This window comes from Ruditapes philippinarum, unplaced genomic scaffold (genome assembly GCF_026571515.1).
Source record: "Ruditapes philippinarum isolate M1 unplaced genomic scaffold, ASM2657151v2 ctg1858_1_1_1_1, whole genome shotgun sequence".
Lineage (NCBI taxonomy): Eukaryota > Metazoa > Mollusca > Bivalvia > Venerida > Veneridae > Ruditapes > Ruditapes philippinarum.
The window spans coordinates 37,507-56,587 of record NW_026862098.1 but is presented as its reverse complement, the minus strand read 5'-3'; the positions used below and the strand labels follow the sequence as shown (position 1 = coordinate 56,587).

The 19,081-nt window shown below is 33.5% G+C and overlaps 1 protein-coding gene across 1 annotated transcript in view; it reads left to right on the top strand.

Annotated features, from left to right (window-relative positions):
* The window catches only part of LOC132717907 (probable ATP-dependent RNA helicase DDX43), a 36,699-nt gene extending 18,064 nt beyond the window's left edge, over positions 1-18,635 (top strand). Inside the window, exons 9-22 of the mRNA XM_060701490.1 lie at positions 557-657; positions 2,892-2,947; positions 3,416-3,469; positions 3,813-3,877; positions 4,691-4,801; positions 5,327-5,569; positions 5,817-5,904; positions 8,434-8,493; positions 9,367-9,437; positions 10,454-10,519; positions 14,788-14,895; positions 15,257-15,331; positions 16,074-16,161; positions 18,308-18,635. Of these exons, the coding sequence (XP_060557473.1) occupies positions 557-657; positions 2,892-2,947; positions 3,416-3,469; positions 3,813-3,877; positions 4,691-4,801; positions 5,327-5,569; positions 5,817-5,904; positions 8,434-8,493; positions 9,367-9,437; positions 10,454-10,519; positions 14,788-14,895; positions 15,257-15,331; positions 16,074-16,161; positions 18,308-18,484 (1,363 nt within the window). The 3' untranslated portion in view covers positions 18,485-18,635. The remainder of the gene's footprint in view (positions 1-556; positions 658-2,891; positions 2,948-3,415; positions 3,470-3,812; positions 3,878-4,690; positions 4,802-5,326; positions 5,570-5,816; positions 5,905-8,433; positions 8,494-9,366; positions 9,438-10,453; positions 10,520-14,787; positions 14,896-15,256; positions 15,332-16,073; positions 16,162-18,307) is intronic.
* The last annotated feature ends 446 nt before the right edge of the window (positions 18,636-19,081 follow it).

Sequence of the window (19,081 nt, the reverse complement as noted above, 5' to 3'; positions counted from 1 at the left end):
AAGTGGTTTGAAGTCAATGACTGTAACCACTCGGCCACGGATGCCCTTGAGTCACCTTCAAGTAATAACTGGATAACTAATATTAAATTTAGAAGGACTTAAACCTTTACTGCACTAAGATGACAGAGTGTGTTATTGTAGTGATAGTATTTTATGAGTGGATATATTTGGATATTGCACAAGTGTACATTTATGATTGGTTGTATTTTCTGAATTTGATTGAGTAAAGTTGTATTCCCAAATGTCTTCTTGTAAAATGCATGAAGGAAAGCTGAACAAATCAGAGAGAATTATTTTCTTGTTGAAAAAGACTACTCACAAGGTTATTGACATCTTATGTTCTAAGAAACCCTATTATTCTTAAATGGTAATGTCCAGCTTCAATTTTTGGAACTTCCCATTATCAATTTCGGGGATATCATGAAGTTTGTCAGCCAATGGTATAGAGTCCAGTCAGACTGATGTGTAAGCTGGTCTGGCTGAATATTGTTTGCAAACACTAAATGCTTTCAGATCAAGGAGGGTAGGGGATAATACTTTTTTTTTAATCTTTCAGGGAGTTTAATTTTAATATAACAGTGACCAACCTAGATAAGAATGGTGAAATTCAGGTTCCAAATCCGGTTAGGACTTTCGAAGACGCATTTAGCCATTATCGTAAGATTTTAGCATATTTTGTACTTATTTAATTCTGTTACATACAGATGTACTGAAAAAACATTCTTATGAGAAATAATAACATTTACCTATTTATTGTTTGCTGTATATTGGGTTTCATAGTATTCTAAAAGTATCAGACCTAACTTTTTCAATTTTAATATCTTTTTAGGAATTATAATAGTTACACTTAATAGAACATGACTTTAGTTTACTGAGAGATTGTCTTTTGAATTATTATATTTTTAGCTCACCTGACCACGAAGTGTTCAAGGTGAGGTAAAGTGATGGGGCTATGTACGGCGTCCGATGTCGTGTGTCGTCAACAATTGGGTTATTAACAGTCTAGCAGTCTGGATTTGATTGGATCATTGTCAAACTTTGTCAGAATGTTTGTCTCAATGAAATACAGATAGAGTTCAAAGATGGGTTATCTCCGGTCAAAAACTGCAGTTTTGATCCAGATATTCTGGAAGTTTGTCAGAAAGGTTGTTTTGATGATTTCTAGGTCAAGTTTGAAGATGGGTCATCTCCGGTCAAAACTAGGTCACAGGAGCTAAAAATAGAAAAAGCTTATTACCACTCTAGTGGCTGTAGTTTTGCTTCAAATATTCTGGAAATTTGTCAGGAAGGTTGTTTTGATAATTTCTAATTCAAGTTCGCAGGTCAAAAACTAGGTCACAGGAGCTAAAAATAGGAAAAGCTTGTTAATACTGTAGTGGCTGCAATTTTGATCCAAATATTCTGGAAATTTGTCAGGAAGATTGTTTTGATAATTTCTAGGTCAATTTTGAAGATGGATTATCACAGGTCAAAGATTAGGTCACAGGAGCTAAAAATAGAAAAAGCTTGTTTACACTCTAGTGGCTGCAGTTTTGATTGAAATATTCTTGAAATTTGTCAGGAAGGTTGTTTTGATGATTTCTAGGTCAAGTTTGAAGATGGGTCATCTCCTGTCAAAAATTAGGTCACAGGAGCTAAAAATAGAAAAAGCTTGTTTACACTCTAGTGGCTGCAGTTTTGATCGAAATATTCTTGAAATTTCTCAGGAAGGTTGTTTTGATAATTTTCAGGTCAAGTCCGAAGATGGGTCATCTCCGGTCAAAAACTAGGTCACAGAAGATAAAAATAGAAAAATCTTGTTAACACTCTAGTGGCTGCAGTTTTGATCCAGATATCCTGGAAATTTGTCAGGAAGGTTGTTTTGATGATTTCTAGGTCAAGTTTTAATATGGGTCGTCTCCAGTCAAAAATTAGGTCACATTGCCCAAATATGGAAAACCTTTTTAATACACTAGAGGTCACATTTTTGACTCAATTGTCATCAAACTTGGCCAGGATGCTTGTCTAAGACATTGCTTGGATGTGGTTGATGGGTCAGGGGAGCGATCAAGGGCCATCATGGCCCTCTTGTTATAAGGTGTGCCACTTTACTTAAATTGCTTATATATTTGGATTTAGTTTATACAGAAATTATCCTAGTTTGAGTGTATAGGAAGCTATAAGCTTATTGAAACACTCAAATGGGTTTCTGGAACCAACCAGTACTTAGCAATGAATGTAAAGTGTCTTGCTCAAGAAAACAACGGCTTGCCCTTGATAAGGGATTGAATCCACTTGTTCAGCAAGGTTTAGATTCCTGGCCTGACATGTTAACCAGCCAGCCACCACGGCACTTGAAATTGAATTTTTATTAGGTCTATGAAAGATGTTTTAAAGGGAATTTTTAAGGGATTTTTTTTTTTTAAAGGAAATCCACTGAGGTTTTTTGACATGATGGTACTGAAAATAATTATTCAAGATTAATGTTCCATTTGATGTACATGTAGACCAATGACTTGTGTGCAAAATTTCATATTGTTTGCTCACACCATTTTTCCAGAATGATTATTGTTACCGTAAAAAAAAAATTTATCCAAAGTTGAAAAACGTTGCACAGGTTTTAACTGAAATCCGTCTGAAATACCAAAAACATATGACTCAGTTTATTCTTAGTATATTTCTTACATATCTTTTGCATACATTTCTGTTTTAAGTGCTTCAAGTTGATCTATGTAAGAATTCAAATTTTATGTTTTTAGGCTTTTGGACATTAGTGGAGTTCCTTTAATGTAGAATCTATTTTTGTTGTTGTTTTAATTGTCTGTCAATCTCTCAAAAAGCCTATATATTATGAAGATGACTTATGCAGGTTCATGTTATGATGACATATATTGTGTTTCTATACATTTTAGCTGGTATATTGGACACAATCTATAAACAAAAATTCACTAAACCAAGCCCAATACAGGTATAATTGCAATTTATTTTGTAACTTTCAACTAATTAAGAATTAATAAATGTTTATGCTTAAAAGCAGCCTGTAGGCCAATGCTTTTTGTAATACCAAATAGTGGTAAAAATCTCATTAATTTGGTACAGATATTTCACTTTGTATTTTAATACAACTACATGCCTGTAAAACCTCCCTTTGTAATTTAATACAACAACTTGCAGGTAAACCTCTGTTTGTAGTTGGTTCAAATTAATAGAATTTTTTTTTTGTTCAAAATTTTCAAATCCACTTGGAAATAATATGAATACATTGAATAATATTGAATAATATTTAAATCCAGACCTTCCGTCTAGTTTTGATATATGACTGAAATTGTCTAGCGTTGATAAGTTTAATCCATGATTCACACCTAAAGTATAATAAGAAATGTTTTGACCATTCTATGTTATGTATTTACAGTGCTATGTTGTGTTTACCTTTTAGAGCCAGGCGTGGCCAGTTCTACTGAGAGGCAAGGACTTGATAGGAATTGCACAGGTAGAGTAAATTGTTTCAAAATGCTACAGTATTGTTGTGTTGATGACCAATTGGTAAAAAGTTGCTAGGAACAAATTTTCACACGTTTGTTCGGATTTTTGTTTTTAACTTTTGGAATCAATAGAGATTGAAATTTTAAAAAGAAGTTTACATATAAAACATTATTTGGTTACCATATTCTGTTGAATTTTTTTTTTCAATGTAAGCTACTATTTATTCATTGAGTATGCTAAAATTAGGGGTGTCTCGGTTAGCGAAAATGATAAACGTTTAAAGGGCGCGCTTATAACCTTGTTAAATATTTCTTAGTCTGATCTGAATTTGTTTGTATTTTACCTTTCAGACTGGTACTGGAAAAACTTTGGCTTTTCTCCTACCTGCCTTTATACATATAGATGGACAACCAGTGTAAGTGTATTCATATAAATTTTTGATCCTCTCTGATAAAAAAGAGGGATGCATACAGTTGCCATATATCTTGCATTTGATCATTCTGTCACACGACTGATTCTCTTTTAGTCTCTTTTAAATAAGTTTTATCTTTTATATTTGTTGGTGTGAATGCATTTTACATAGATCTCTACCTTTGCATATGGTTTGATGTTGATTTGGTCAAGGTCAGTAATGCTTAAAATAAAGTACATTCTGTTTCTGAGACTTGGAAAACAATGTATTAAGGAGCAACTATTGATAACACCACTTAAATTTATACAGTAATTTCAATGTTAAAATTAAAATGAAAACAGACATGAAGTGTTGATTTCCAGCAATTAACAGAACAGAATTTTCTGTTCCTCAGATCTTGAATAATTTTTAGAATTAGTAATATTTGAGCCGCGTCATGACAAAACCAACATAATGGGTTTGCGACCAGCACGGATCCAGATCAGCCTGCGCATCCACGCAGTCTGATCAGGGTTCATGCTGTTCACTATCAGTTTCTGTACTTGTTATAGGGTTTGAAAGCGAACAGCATGGATCCTGATCAGATTGCGCGGATGCGCAGGCTGGTCTGGATCCATGCTGGTCGCAAACCCACTATGTTGGTTTTGTCTTGACACAGCTCATTTTATTTTAAAGAAAAGTTGAGTCAATTAGAAAAAGTTTCTTGATTATATATAATATTGTATAAAGTGTAAACAGTATACAAACTGCCTTCAATTTAATTTTTACCTGGATGTACATGGATAATAATCTCCATGTTTTGATGTTAATCTTTAGCCCGAGAGAGGAGAGAGATGGACCAAATGTTCTAGTATTGTCACCAACAAGAGAGCTAGCCCTACAGATTGAGGAGGAAGTGAAGAAATTCAGTTATATGGGTATCAGAAGGTAGAAATTCTTAAAACAATTGATAGCTATAGTTGAAGCTTTTCTTAGGTTTTTAATTTGCAAGATAAAAGAAGTGTTAGTGAAATTGGTGATTTCTTTTTTTAATGAGGCCCCAGCATGCTTACCCCGTTTATTCATCCCCAATAGTAGGTATGAAGGAGTTAGGGTCATCCCCAATCATACCTTACATCTATTGTATATAGAAATACAGAGGAGAAAAAAAAGATTGATGTTTTGGAGCATAGCCTGAACAGTTCTGGTGGTCACTTTAATAGTTTAAAATAGACTTATTGGGAAAACACATTTCAATCTTCTGTGCAACTACGCATGTACATAAATTGGCATGAAGCCTAGTCTTGTGAACATCAGCAAAAGACTGCTGTTGTAATTTTTTTGATCAAGAGAGTAAAAGGCTTGTCTCATTGGGAGTTATGCAATAGCAAAGTCTGAAATCAGAAAGTATCGGCGTAAAAATTTTCCCATGTTTGTAAAGATAAACCAATGTATAATAAAGGGTTATTTCAGTATATGTGTGTACGGAGGTGGTAACCGACGTGAACAGATCAACATGGTTACGAAAGGTGTAGAGATAATTGTAGCCACGCCGGGACGATTGAACGACCTGGTGATGAACAATATAATCAACGTGAAGAGTGTAACATACCTCGTTCTTGACGAGGCTGATCGTATGTTGGATATGGGGTTCGAACCAGAAATCAAGAAGATTTTGCTGGATATTAGACCTGACCGACAGACAGTCATGACCAGGTAGGTAGAAGTAGAGTTGTTTAAATATTTTGTGTATATTGAAGATATAAATTTCCTGTTCTGAAAGACTTAACAGTTTATTACTGAAACATTTTTGACTAATTTCTTAAGTATTATTAACAATTCTAAAATATCTGTAATTATTACTTGTTATCAAGTTTAAAGTTTTTTCTTTGAACCTATTGAATTTATATAATGTATTGTGATAGATATGTTCGAACAGTAAGTATATTTGACAATATTTTAGCGCAACATGGCCAGTGGATGTACAAAGAATAGGGGAGAGATATTTGACCAATCCAATACAAGTGTTTGTCGGCAGTCTAGATTTAGCTGTAAGTTAAAAAAAACATTTACTGTCTGCATTTGAGTAGAACAAAGGATTTTAGCATTTTCAGCATTTAATTACCAATTTTGGTAATAATTACCAATTTTTGTATGCTAACAATTTCAATTCTGGTTTAACTGCAATTTTAAAAGTATTTTAAAACTGAAATGCCATAAGATGCTTTATAATGATGGACTGTTCAAAATTCAAAATGGATAAAATGCATAATGCAAAGCCAGTAGGGTAATAGTAAACAATAAAAGGAACACTCCTGTGCTAGCTTATGGTTCAAGGTTCTACTCTGGTGTCTGTGCCAGAAATAATGCAGGAAAGGGCACTTTAGGTCTTTCTCTACCAGTAAGACTAGAAAGCCGCCATATGACCTATATTATATTAGTGCGATGTAAAAATCCAATTAAAAATTAAAAGAAACATGAATTAAGGTGACAACAGACACTTTCCGTGGTAATCACATAAATGTCATTTAAACCAACTTATTTTAGTAATAATTGTTATTTATTTAATCTTTGTGCATTAAATGTCGTTGATCATCATAAAAAATAACATATTTTAAAAAAATGTCTTTGTAAATGATTGATTTTTAATAAAAATCCTAAAATTTTAAATCGTCATATCAAAGTCATTTTTTATTTTTTTGTCATCAAACTTTTGGAAAATAAACATACTTATAATATCTGGGGAACCGTGTCTCAAATTTTGTCTATCTTTTCTCAAAAAAATATTACGTAACGTCAAACATTTTATGCGACTTTTTTCACCATACATATTACGTAATTAAAGATAATTAAGTCGCTGATTGAGCAAACAAAAATCCCTGACACGGTTCCCTCCGTAAATGAATTCCCTTTCATGTGCTTTAAACCGCATGTTAATTGCTTGATTATTAAAAAAGTTATGCCGATTCAAAGTTAGTCCGATCCGCATCAAACGAAGTGTCATAAATTGGCTGTTCTCTCTCGGACCCCTACGTTTCACGCTAAATAATTACATAATACACAAATATCGCACCAGAGAGGGTCACAAGTTGCGGTAACATACACTAACAACATTTTATGACCCAGTGACATCTGACCAATTAAAAAGTTGCTGATTAATATCAGTTTAAAACAGAAATTTCTTCACATCTTAACGTGATTTACCGTTAGTCTGGTATCGGTTGCACATGTCACGTGACTTTCGGTAAAATTTGAGGCACTCGGTGGGGGGAAATGGGACGTATTTGTGCACCGCTAGCGGGGTATTTAATTGTTTCACATTTGAAGTTTATTATTATTATCATCAGCATTATTATTATATTATACCAGTGTCACTCTATCTGTGTACTCGTGTGTGAAATTCCGTTAAAATATAAATTAAAATAACAAAAAAACTGAGCTTCTGACAGTATTTTAAAGTCCATGGTAGATGTACAAATAAGAACGGGATTTTATATATTTTTTCATCCAAATTGATATAAATGCTTCACATATTTTAATAGAAATAAAAGGTATCACTCGATCATTATGATCTGACCTTCTTGACTTCTATTATCATGAAAATCATCTATGCACGGCATAGAGATCCAGTTTCTACTGGGATATACAATAAATTCCAAACTTTCTCCCAGGTTTATTAGTACTGTGTTCGATTTACTAGCGAACAATTTATTCAAAGCATTCACTGATAATTTATTTTATTATCTTTTTTTATTGATTCATAGAGAAATAATCATCCTTAGACAACCTAAAATGGTTTAGAAATTTGTCAGGGACACCTTACCACAAGTCATATAGGCGTTCACATAAAAAATGTTGTCTGTTTTTGTTGTTGTTTTACTTGACATTGTTAGAAAACGAGGTTGAATGTAAAGCAAGCCCTTGAATCCTTACAAAAGTCCATAAACTCAATGTAATATCTATCAGATTAACGGGACAGACAAATTATTTTCACACATTATGGATATTTTAGCAACTATATTTTTAATCAACCCCGTGGTCGTGCGATTTGCCGCTATGCTTAATTATTTATGTTTCATACATTATGTTACGTACATTGGCCGACAATTTCTTATTTTATAAAAAAGGCTAAATAAAAGGTAGACGATTTTCATAAAAGATGTACGGTATTTGTACGATACATGAATTACGAGTAGTATGGACCGGTAATTCACGCATATATGGAACTACCGATTTCCCTCATTGATGCCTCAACAGGGGGCGGAGCGTTATCGATAATTGACAGGTTACGCGATAGCAGATAAAAATAGTACAGGTACCGTTTTAAAACGTTTAAAAACACATTTTTTGGACTTACTGCTTCCAAAATTAAATCACGAATGTGTTCAGAAAAGGTTGATAAATATACTAAGCAAAAAATCTCATTTTAGGTATTTTCAGTGATAATTGACTCCGTTGTCACCTTAAGTTATATTAACAAATATAATTGAAAAATTTGGTATTTTTGTTCATTACAGTGAATTTAGAAAAGTATAACATATTTTTGTAATCATACGATCATGTGTTTTCTTTACCAACAGGCTGTACATAGTGTTACACAGAGGGTTGAAATTATTGCTGAAGAAGACAAGAAACAAAGAGTAGGTTTCATACACTCTAGTGTACTTAATATTAATCCTTGCTGAGTGGTCAAGATTGTTCTCTTCAAACCACTTGCCTGTCACCCCTGTAGGTTTAAGCCGCACAAGCGTCGTAATATTCTCCATGTGACAAATTGAGTTTAGATAGCTTACGGAACATCAATGGTTCTACTCAGATGCCCATTTGCGTCGGAAATAATTTATAGAGGAGCAACCAATAAAGCTGTAAAGTCACCATATGAACTATAATGTGTTGGTGCGACACAAAAACTAAAATTAAAGTATCAAATCTTTCAGTGATAAGCTTTGCCACCAGTATAGAGCCTAGTAAGCCTGCACATCTGTACAGTTTGGCCAGGTTCTTTACTGATGGTTTTAATTCTATCTAGGTTGATAGGGAGTCATTTTAACTTATTGGCAACCTCTCCCTTGAGATTTTTCTATTGACTACAATTGTCATCATTGGTCTCCCAACATTTCAGAATTTATTAAATTATAATTATAATTATCTCATTATTATCTCATGAATTACAATGTTTATGTAACAAAATAATTTGAAACTGGCCGGATGGCGGTGTGGCTGGGTGGTTAACGTGTCTGACTAGTAAGTCAAGGATTGCTGACTATGTGGGTTCAAACCCCATCAGGGGCAATGCGTTGTTTCCTTGAGCAAGAAACTTTGCATTCATTGCTTAGTACTGGTTGGTTCCAGGAACAGATTCAAGAGTATTTCAATAAGCTTATAGCTTCCAACACAATCAAACTAAAATAAATTTTGTAAGTACTAAATACAGAGAAATTAGTCATGAGTGTTTCGATAGTACTTTTTTATTGCCATGTTTTTTATTGTGAATATTCTTGTATTTGTTGCAGATTGTTGACTTCATTCATCATGAGATGGCCCCAGAGGACAAAGTGATTGTTTTTGTTGGGCGAAAAGTCACGTAAGGTTTTATTTCAGTATTAATACAAGTAATGTTACGACTAACTATGCATTTGTTATGCAGATTAGTTTAAAGAAAGCTTTAAACCTCAATTAGGGTTGTGGTCTGTAAATCAGTCTTTATAGGAACTATAGAATATTTGTCAAGGTCACTTCAGTATATGAAATATATGTTATGGATTGAGTAGGAAAGTTAGAAAGCTTTTAACATGGACTATTTGATAGTATGTAGCATGAATATGAATCCAAAAAGAACAACCACACGCGTACATTCAGTTATTTTTTTAATATTCAAATCGATTTCGAACAAATATGTTCTTCGTCAGTGAATAAACAGGAAGTGAATAAACAGGAAGAGACGTCACATGACGTCACCGTCCGAGATGGCGGGAAACATACATTGTTACGTTACGTTATATTAAATTTCATTAAAAATTAATAAAGTTAATAAAGATTTCGATATATATGTATATAAACATTCACGGATTATGAAATACAAGTATTTCCTATATAAAATACATAAAAAACAATAATAGGAAACAACGTGAATGTTACGTAACGTGTATACATGCATAAAACAGATGAAATATTATATTGGAAAAAGTATATAACCATTTATAATGGAATGTCTACGCAAAAGAACTTACGGAAATAATTAAATGTCGTATATAATTTTTGCATTTAATCCAGCTGGTGAAAACGTCTTAAGCTTATGAATCCAGTAGGTTTCTCAACATAGACGCTCCATTGTGTCGCTGACAATCTCAAACGGTAAAAATGAAAAGTCATTAAATGAATGATCAATTGAATTAAAATGCGTCGCAACAAGAGTTGAAAACGCTGGATCTTTGAAATTTGTAATATCAAATTTATGACTATTCATTCTACGTGAAACCGGTTGAGATGTCTGGCCAACATATTGCATATTGCATTTTTGACAGGAGATTTTTTTTTTTTTTTTTTTTTTTTTTTTTTATAGTATGTAGCAGAAATTTATTTCCTGCCTTATCATTTCAGGGCTGATGACCTATCTAGCGATTTTACTTTACGTGACATTTCATGCCAGTGTATCCATGGCGACAGGTTTGTTTTATATATTCTTACTTACTATAGTTATATGTCCTTAGTAACTCTTTATATGTCCTGGTAACTCTTATTTATTTAACCTTATAAATAGTAGAAATTAAAAATTTAAGAATATTAATTTTCATTTGTTTAAATCTAGGCCTTAGATAAATAAAATATTGTTTGTTTGCCAGTCACTACCTTCACCCAAAAAAAAACGCAAACTTTTATACAGATGCTAAGCATTCTCAATCCATATAATTCAGTTTTTGTGTACGCCTTGAAAAGGTGACATATAGGGGTTACTTTTGTCGGCGGCGTCTGTGTTGTTGTCGGCGGCGTTGTCGGCGTCCCCTAAAGCTTTTCCGGAGCATAACTCAGTCACTATAAGTCTGATTGACTTCAAACTTGGTATGCATGCTTCTTTCAATAACCCGAAGTGCAGTGCACAAGGACCGGTACTCTGCAGTTCTTATTTTTTGAGTTATTGCCCTTTGTTAATTCTCATACTTTAATTTTGTCCGGGCCATTTCTCCTCAACTAAAAAAGCTATGGACTTGAAACTTCATAGGATGAGAGATGTCATTAAGAAGAAGTGCTGTGCAGAAGAACCAGTACTGTGCACTTCCTAATTTTTGAGTTATTGCCCTTTGTTAATTTTCATACTTTATTTTTGTCCGGGCCATTTCTCCTAATGTATAAAAGCCATGGACTTGAAACTTCATAGGATGATAGGTCTCATTAAGAAGAAGTGCAGTGCACAAGGACCGGTACTCTGCATTTCTTATTTTTTGAGTTATTGCCCTTTGTTTATTTTCATACTTTAATTTTGTCCGGGCCATTTCTCCTTAAGTATAAAAGCTATGGACTTGAAACTTCATAGGATGATAGATTTCATTAAGAAGAAGTGCAGTGCACAAGAATCGGTACTCTGCATTTCTTAATTTTTGAGTTATGGCCCTTTGTTAATTTTCATACTTAATTTTTGTCCAGGCCATTTCTCCGAAAGTACAAAGGTTATGGACTTGAAACTTCATAGGATGATAGATCTCATTAAGATAAAGTGCAGTGCATAAGAACTCTGCATTTCTTATTTTTTGAGTAATTGCCCTTTGTTGATTTTCTTACTTTATTTTTGTCCTGGTCATTTCTCCTCAAATATGAAAGCAATGGACTTGAAACATCATAGAATTATAGATCTTATTGATAAGAAGTGCAGTGCACAGAAACGGCTGCTCTGCACTTATTATTTTTTGAGTTATTGCCCTTTGTTATTTTTCATATTTCATTTTTGTCCTGGCCATTTCTTCTAAACTACATTGTTCACAAGGCGACACATCCGACTCGCGGAGTTCTAGTTATAAATAACAATGATCAATAAAAAAAAATAGTTTGGATAAAATAATCTAACCTACCTACCTGCCTTACATAAACTGGCATGGGTGGAAAAAGGTGAAACAAAGATATTTTTGTTGAATCCTTGTTAGCAAGAAAGCATCAACATATCTTATACACAATCTTCTTTTATAATTGAGGTACAAATTTAAGATTCTTACCAAAGCAATGATATATAGGTTGTAGTAAAATACTGATGATATAAAGATTGTGGTAAAATACTGATGATAAAAGTTTGTGGTTAATATGTGATGATATTAAGGTTGTGGTAAAATGCTGATGATATAAAGATTGTGGTAAAATGCTGATGATATAAAGATTGTGGTAAAATGCTTGTGATATAAAGCTTGTGGTAAAATGCTGATGATATAAAGGTTGTGGTAAAATGCTGATGATATTAAGGTTGTGGTAAAATACTGATGATAAAAGTTTGTGGTTAATATGTGATGATAAAAGATTGTGGTAAAATACTGATGATAAAAGTTTGTGGTAAAATGCTGATGATATTAAGGTTGTGGTAAAATGCTGATGATATTAAGGTTGTAGTACAACCTTATAAATAGTAGAAATTAAAAATTATAAAATATTAATTTTCATTTGTTTAAATCTAGGCCTTAAATAAATGAAATATTGTTTGTTTAACAGTCACTACCTTCACACAAAAAACCGCAACCTTTATACAGATGCTAAGCATTCTCAATCCATATAATTCAGTTTTTATAAATAACAATGATCAATAAAAAACATATAGTTTGGATAAAATAATCTTACCTACCTACTTGCCTTAAATAAACTGGCATGGGTGGAAAAAGGTGAAACAAAGATATTTTTGTTGAATCCTTGATTGAAAGAAAGCATCAACATATCTTGTACACAATCTTCTTTTATAATTGAGGTACAAATTTAAGATTCTTACCAAAGCAATGATATATAGGTTGTAGTAAAATACTGATGATATAAAGATTGTGGTAAAATACTGATGATAAAAGTTTGTGGTTAATATGTGATGATATTAAGGTTGTGGTAAAATGCTGATGATATAAAGATTGTGGTAAAATACTGATTATTAAAGTTTGTGGTTGATATGTGATGATATTAAGGTTGTGGTAAAATGCTGATGATATAAAGATTGTGGTAAAATGCTGATTATTAAAGTTTGTGGTTGATATGTGATGATATTAAGGTTGTGGTAAAATGCTGATGATATAAAGATTGTGGTAAAATGCTGATGATATAAAGCTTGTGGTTAATATGTGATGATATTAAGGTTGTGGTAAAATGCTGATGATATAAAGATTGTGGTAAAATGCTGATGATTAATGTTTGTGGTTAATATGTGATGATATTAAGGTTGTGGTAAAATGCTGATGATATAAAGAATGTGGTAAAATACTGATGAATAAAGTTTTTTGGTTAATATGTGATGATATTAAGGTTTTGGTAATGCTGATGATATAAAGATTGTGGTAAAATGCTGATGATATAAAGCTTGTGGTAAAATGCTGATGATATTAAGGTTGTGGTAAAATGCTGATGATATTAAGGTTGTGGTTGATATGTGCCTGGTCAGTTGGTCGGTCGGGCGGTCGGTCTGTCCAGACGTCCGTTGCATTTTCCTTGTCCGGAGCATAACTTGAAGACTTATGGTTGGAATTCAATATAACTACATACAATGGTCTTGGCTAATTACAGAGTTATTGCCCTTTGTTACTTTTCCTTGTCCGGGGCATAACTTGAAAACTACTGGTTGGAATTCAAAACAACTTCATACAATTGTCAAACACAATAAGGGGAAGTGCAGTGCACAAGAACCATAACTCTATCTAAAGTAATTACAGAGTTATTGCCCTTTGTTACTTTTCCATTGATTTTTTTGTCCGGACCATAACTTGAAGACTAATGGTTGGAATTTAATATAACTACATACAATGGTCAAGCACATTGAGAGGAAGTGCAGTGCATAAGAACCATAACTGTATCTTGACTAATTACAGAGTTATTGCCCTTTGTTACTTTTCCTTGTCCGAGGAATAACTTGAAAACTACTGGTTGGAATTCAAAACAATTTCATACAATTGTCAAACACAATAAGGGGAAGTGCATTGCACAAGAACCATAACTCTATCTAAAGTAATTACAGAGTTATTGCCCTTTGTTACTTTTCCATTGCCTTTTTTGTCCGGACCATAACTTGAAGACTAATGGTTGGAATTCAATATAACTTCATACAATGGTCAAGCACATTGAGAGAAAGTGCAGTGCACAAGAACCATAACTCCATCTTGACTAATTACAGAGTTATTGCCCTTTGTTACTTTTCCTTGTCCAGAGCATAACTTGGAAACTACTGTTTGGAATTCAATACAACTTCATACAGTTGTCAAGGACATTAAAAGGAAGTGCAGTGCACAAGAGCCATAACACCATTTTGACAAAATACAGAGTTACTGCCCTTTGATACTTTTCCTTGTCAGGAGCATAACTTAAAACGTACTGGTTGGAATTCAAAACAACTTCATACAATGGTCAAGCACAATAAGAGGAAGTGCAGTGCACAAGAACTATAACTCTATCTTCAGTATTTATAGAGTTATTGCCCTTTGTTCCTTTTCTTTGTCTTTCTGGACTTATTACAGAGTAATTCAATTAAACTTCATCAATGGCCAACCACATTGAAAGGAAATGCAACATATAAGAACCACAACTATCTTTAATTGCCCACAACCATAACTCTATATTTCAATTCTTTTACAAGGTATTCTGTTACTAGTAACATTCTCATTTCCGAAGCAGTCTTGTTGGGGTATTAATCACATTTAGTGATAGTTCTAGTTTTAAATTCATGATTGTTGAAAAAAAAAATCACACACATTATGTTGGTTATTTTTCAGGGAACAATGTGATCGTGAACAAGCTTTAGAAGATTTCAAATCTGGAGATGTCCGGATACTTGTAGCCACAGATGTAGCCTCACGTGGTCTTGATGTTAAAGATATCACGTACGAAAAAAATATTTTAATAGTTGATAGAAGACATGAATATTGATTAAATATTTTTTAACTTCAAAACAATTTTAATGTCTTTATTTATTTATTACATGTTTTGTAGAAGGTTGCTGAAACATGAGACAATCAGTGAATTATATTTGATTTAGCAGAAATGCATTTCATCGTCAGAAACTTCGTACATACATAATGCAAGCATAAACATTTGCACATATTTAGTTAAAGTGTAATAATAAACTTAATAAAAACTTTAAAGTAACTGAATTATTTTTTTGCATGATTGCATGATTATTTTGACCTTTATGTGGTCACATGTCTGAAATTTATTAAGTAATGTTTGATCTCAATATTACAGATATGTGTTCAACTTTGATATGCCAAGGAACATCGAAGAGTATGTACATAGAGTTGGGCGAACTGGGAGAGCAGGGTAGGAATTCTACTACAAATCCTGTACATTTTTGTCTGTCCAATTACTTTGATTTAAAGTCATTCCTTTTACCATGCTAAATTGTTCCAGTCTAATTGATGTAAGCTGTTGCAAAAGAAAATGTTATGCCTGGAATAATACATTTCAAGTTACCTTAAAGACCCAGTATGCCTCAAAAAAACTTTAATTTTATTTTATAATAATTTGAGCTGCGTCACGACAAAACCAACATAATGGGTTTGTGACCAGCAAGGATCCCGACCAGCCTGCACATCTGCGCAGTCTGATCAGGATCCATGCTGTTTGCTATCAGTTTCCCTACTTGTAATAGGGTTTGCAAGTGAACAGCATGGATCCTGATCGGCTGGTCTGGATCCATGCTGGTCACAAACGCATTATGTTGGTTTTGTCCTGGCGCGGCTCATTTATTATTAAAATCATATTGTAGTTTCCAAAAAGGTACTGATTGCTTTTTGGCAATAAGTGCACTTATAGTGATTTAATCTATTTATGGAAGTCAAAATACTACTCTGTTAAAATTTTGCTACACACAATTTCACATTCTGCACTATTTTCAGGTGATAAGCATCGAACATGCTCTAAAACCATTATTTAAATGCATAAAAACTTGTGTTTATCAGTTTTAAAGAAGTAAAAATTTATTTGTTCCTCAGGCATTGTGTGCCTTTAAAAAACCACTTTGAATATTAGAGTGATAAATGTCTTTTTTTCCTTATTTTAGGAAGACTGGTACATCAGTAACTCTTGTGACTAGGAGTGACTGGGGTAAAGTTGGAGATCTCATAAAAATTCTTGTGGAAGCTAACCAGGTGAATACTGTATAAGTACTTATTTTGGTGGGGGTTTATATTTGGCTATATTGGCGGTTCAGGGTCAGTAGCGCCAATTCAAAACACCGCAAATTTAAAGCACCGCCATTTTAGATCATCGCCATTATTCTTTGAAAGGTAGACAACTCATGATAAAATAGCTTTGGTTTGTCCAAGTAATCTCCCTTGATTATTTGTAATAAAAATAAACATTACAAGTAAGCTGAAAAGAATTTGTTTATTTTTAAGTCTTGGTACGAAACTCTATCTATATACTGTATTTATTATGAAGATGATCACACGACGAGAAACAAATCTAAATGTCATATAAAAATCAGATATGGAATCATGTTACACTTTGTACATTTAATTACTTAACGAAATTTATAGTCCTGCCTTAGAGAAAGACTCGGCAATGATGTCGGGCTTTGTGGCTAGTTTTCATATTTCGAACTGTACTCTCATTTACACAAAATCCGAGTTCGTTTGTAAACTGCCTTGCGGTTTTTGCAGGTCCAATTTCTAGGCATGTTTTTGCAATTCGTAACCTAACTTCAGGCGAATACGAGTTATATTGGCCAGATCTATTACGTTTTCGACTTGGTGTGGTACGTAGCTCACATTCGCTCGTCAAATCTGCAACAGCATCATTTGCGGCACTCAATGAACAAGCTTTGTCCGTATCTTCGATTTGCGTCGGATCTGGCAGTAAAACGCTCGGCGGTTGTTTGATGTTCAATTTACCCCGTTTCAACCATTTATCCATTACTAGTATTAACTATGATTTTATGTTATATTTAACTTCTTGCTTGTGGCCTAACTTACAAGTTGAAAAAATACAGCTAAATAAATGATACATGGTTTAGCGGCGCCTATATATACCTATAAATAGCAAAATATTTGTGATATCAGCTCAACAAATTGCTCGTGCTAATGTTATTCCTATTCATTTGAGAAACATCTCTCTAATCACGATACAAATAATAACAAAAATAGTTCATGTTTTTATTAAAATCGTTCAGAATTAGCACGATGTAAAGATAAAGGTGACCAAGCATAGGTATACCGTATGCCGTAAAATAAACGAGGACAGTCAACTACTGCGTGACCGGTGTTATTTTTATTTATTTTTTTATTCTTTATTTGTAATCGCCAATTCATGACCCCATATTTATGCCAACAAGTGTTTTAATTTGGCGGTCTAAAAGCGTTTGCGCCAATTTATGACCCCGCCAATTCAAAACACTTTAAAAAACGCCAACATTTGACACCGCAGATATAATGCGCTATACAGTAATACAGCCTTTCATAATAATGTTTTTAAGAAGTTGTTTTTTTTGTCAACACATTGTTTGGAATAACTTAAGTCTGGGTATAACTTGTTTGCTGTAGGCATATGCTGTTTTAAATGAAAGGTGAAATTAATATAATTACTGTTTATAGAGAACATTTAGAAGCGTACAAAAATATCTGCTGACATGGCTTTTTTCCATAGCTGAAGCTGTAGAAGGGCTGCCTTTCCCAATGGAAATTTTCTTTTAAAATTATGCAGTTTCCACCTAAAATTCAATTCACACCAGCGTTTTCTCTCCCTTGTGCAAATATAACATGTGATTTCCCCCCCCCCCCCCCCCCAATTTGAAGGTAGGGCCACTTTTTTACCTGTTAAAAAAACAACCTGACTGAATATGATTGGGTTGTACTTGACGGCCTGCAACTTATCAATCCTGTATCAAATATGTGGCACTGATTTTCGTCCAATCAAAGAGTGCCATGTCAAGGAAATTAAATTGTTTAGGTCAATGATTAATAAATCTGTTGCTACCAATGATGTCTCCCAGATTTTGGTATAATAATATATCAGATGTTAATTACATATGAGGAAACCATCCTTAGCTTACAGAAAATTGAAGTTCTACCATTGTGTATGCTCGTGCCTAAAGTAATGCATTAATGAATGGAGGGGCATATGAATTCTTGCTTGTTCAGTAAAGCTTGATAGTTTCCAAGTGATCTTAACAGTTAATTGGTAATCTGAAAAACTGAAAGCATTGAATTTAAATGAAACCCAAAAATATTGTATTTTGATATAGCCAAAAAAGAATGTACTGAGTTTGTTCATATGGTTTTGATTGTTGTATTTTAGGAAGTACCAGAAGAGCTTGAAGAAATGGCTGCAAGATTTGCTTCTCACAAAGAAAAGAGGGAGGCTGAGGGAGGAGGCAGAGGGCGTTTTGGTCGTGGAGGAGGCGGGGGATTTGGTGGGGGAGGTGGGCGTCGCCGGAGAGATGATGGTGTACGGATGTGTTTCGGTATTCCTTGAATAGCAGACATCTAGTCATGTGGAAATCCATTACAGTCTGGAGTGGTGACCGTACTTGGAGGGGGACTTCGTTAAGAAGACATGTTAATAGTTTTGTTGCAGTACTGTTTGGCATTCAGAAACAACATTTAGCCAATGGTGTTAATTGAAATCAAATATAAGGGAAATTAGATCCTGATTTCAAGAACCAAAAAAAAGTTTTGAACAATATTGTTTTATGTTCATGATACATTTTATTTAAATTTATGGCAATTCATAGTCAAAGCTGACAAAATGAGACTCGCAAAAGTAGCAAGCATGCATGTTTGCATAAGGAATGGTGCTAGTCTGACAAAATGTGTTCCAGCAGGGATATATATGTTTTATTGTAAAACGTTGCAAAACTGTGCATATTTTTGGTAGGTTTATTTTACCCATTGAGTGCCAGTGGTAATACCAAAAGGTGAATGGCTACTGTGTTGAAACTGGACAACCTGCACATACATGTAGTCCTACTTAATTCTTTGCTGTCTGATTTTGAAGTTTTTTAGGCTCATTTCTCTGTAAATAACAATTAACCAGTCCAAATCCAAAAGCAGGACAAGTCCCGTTAACAAA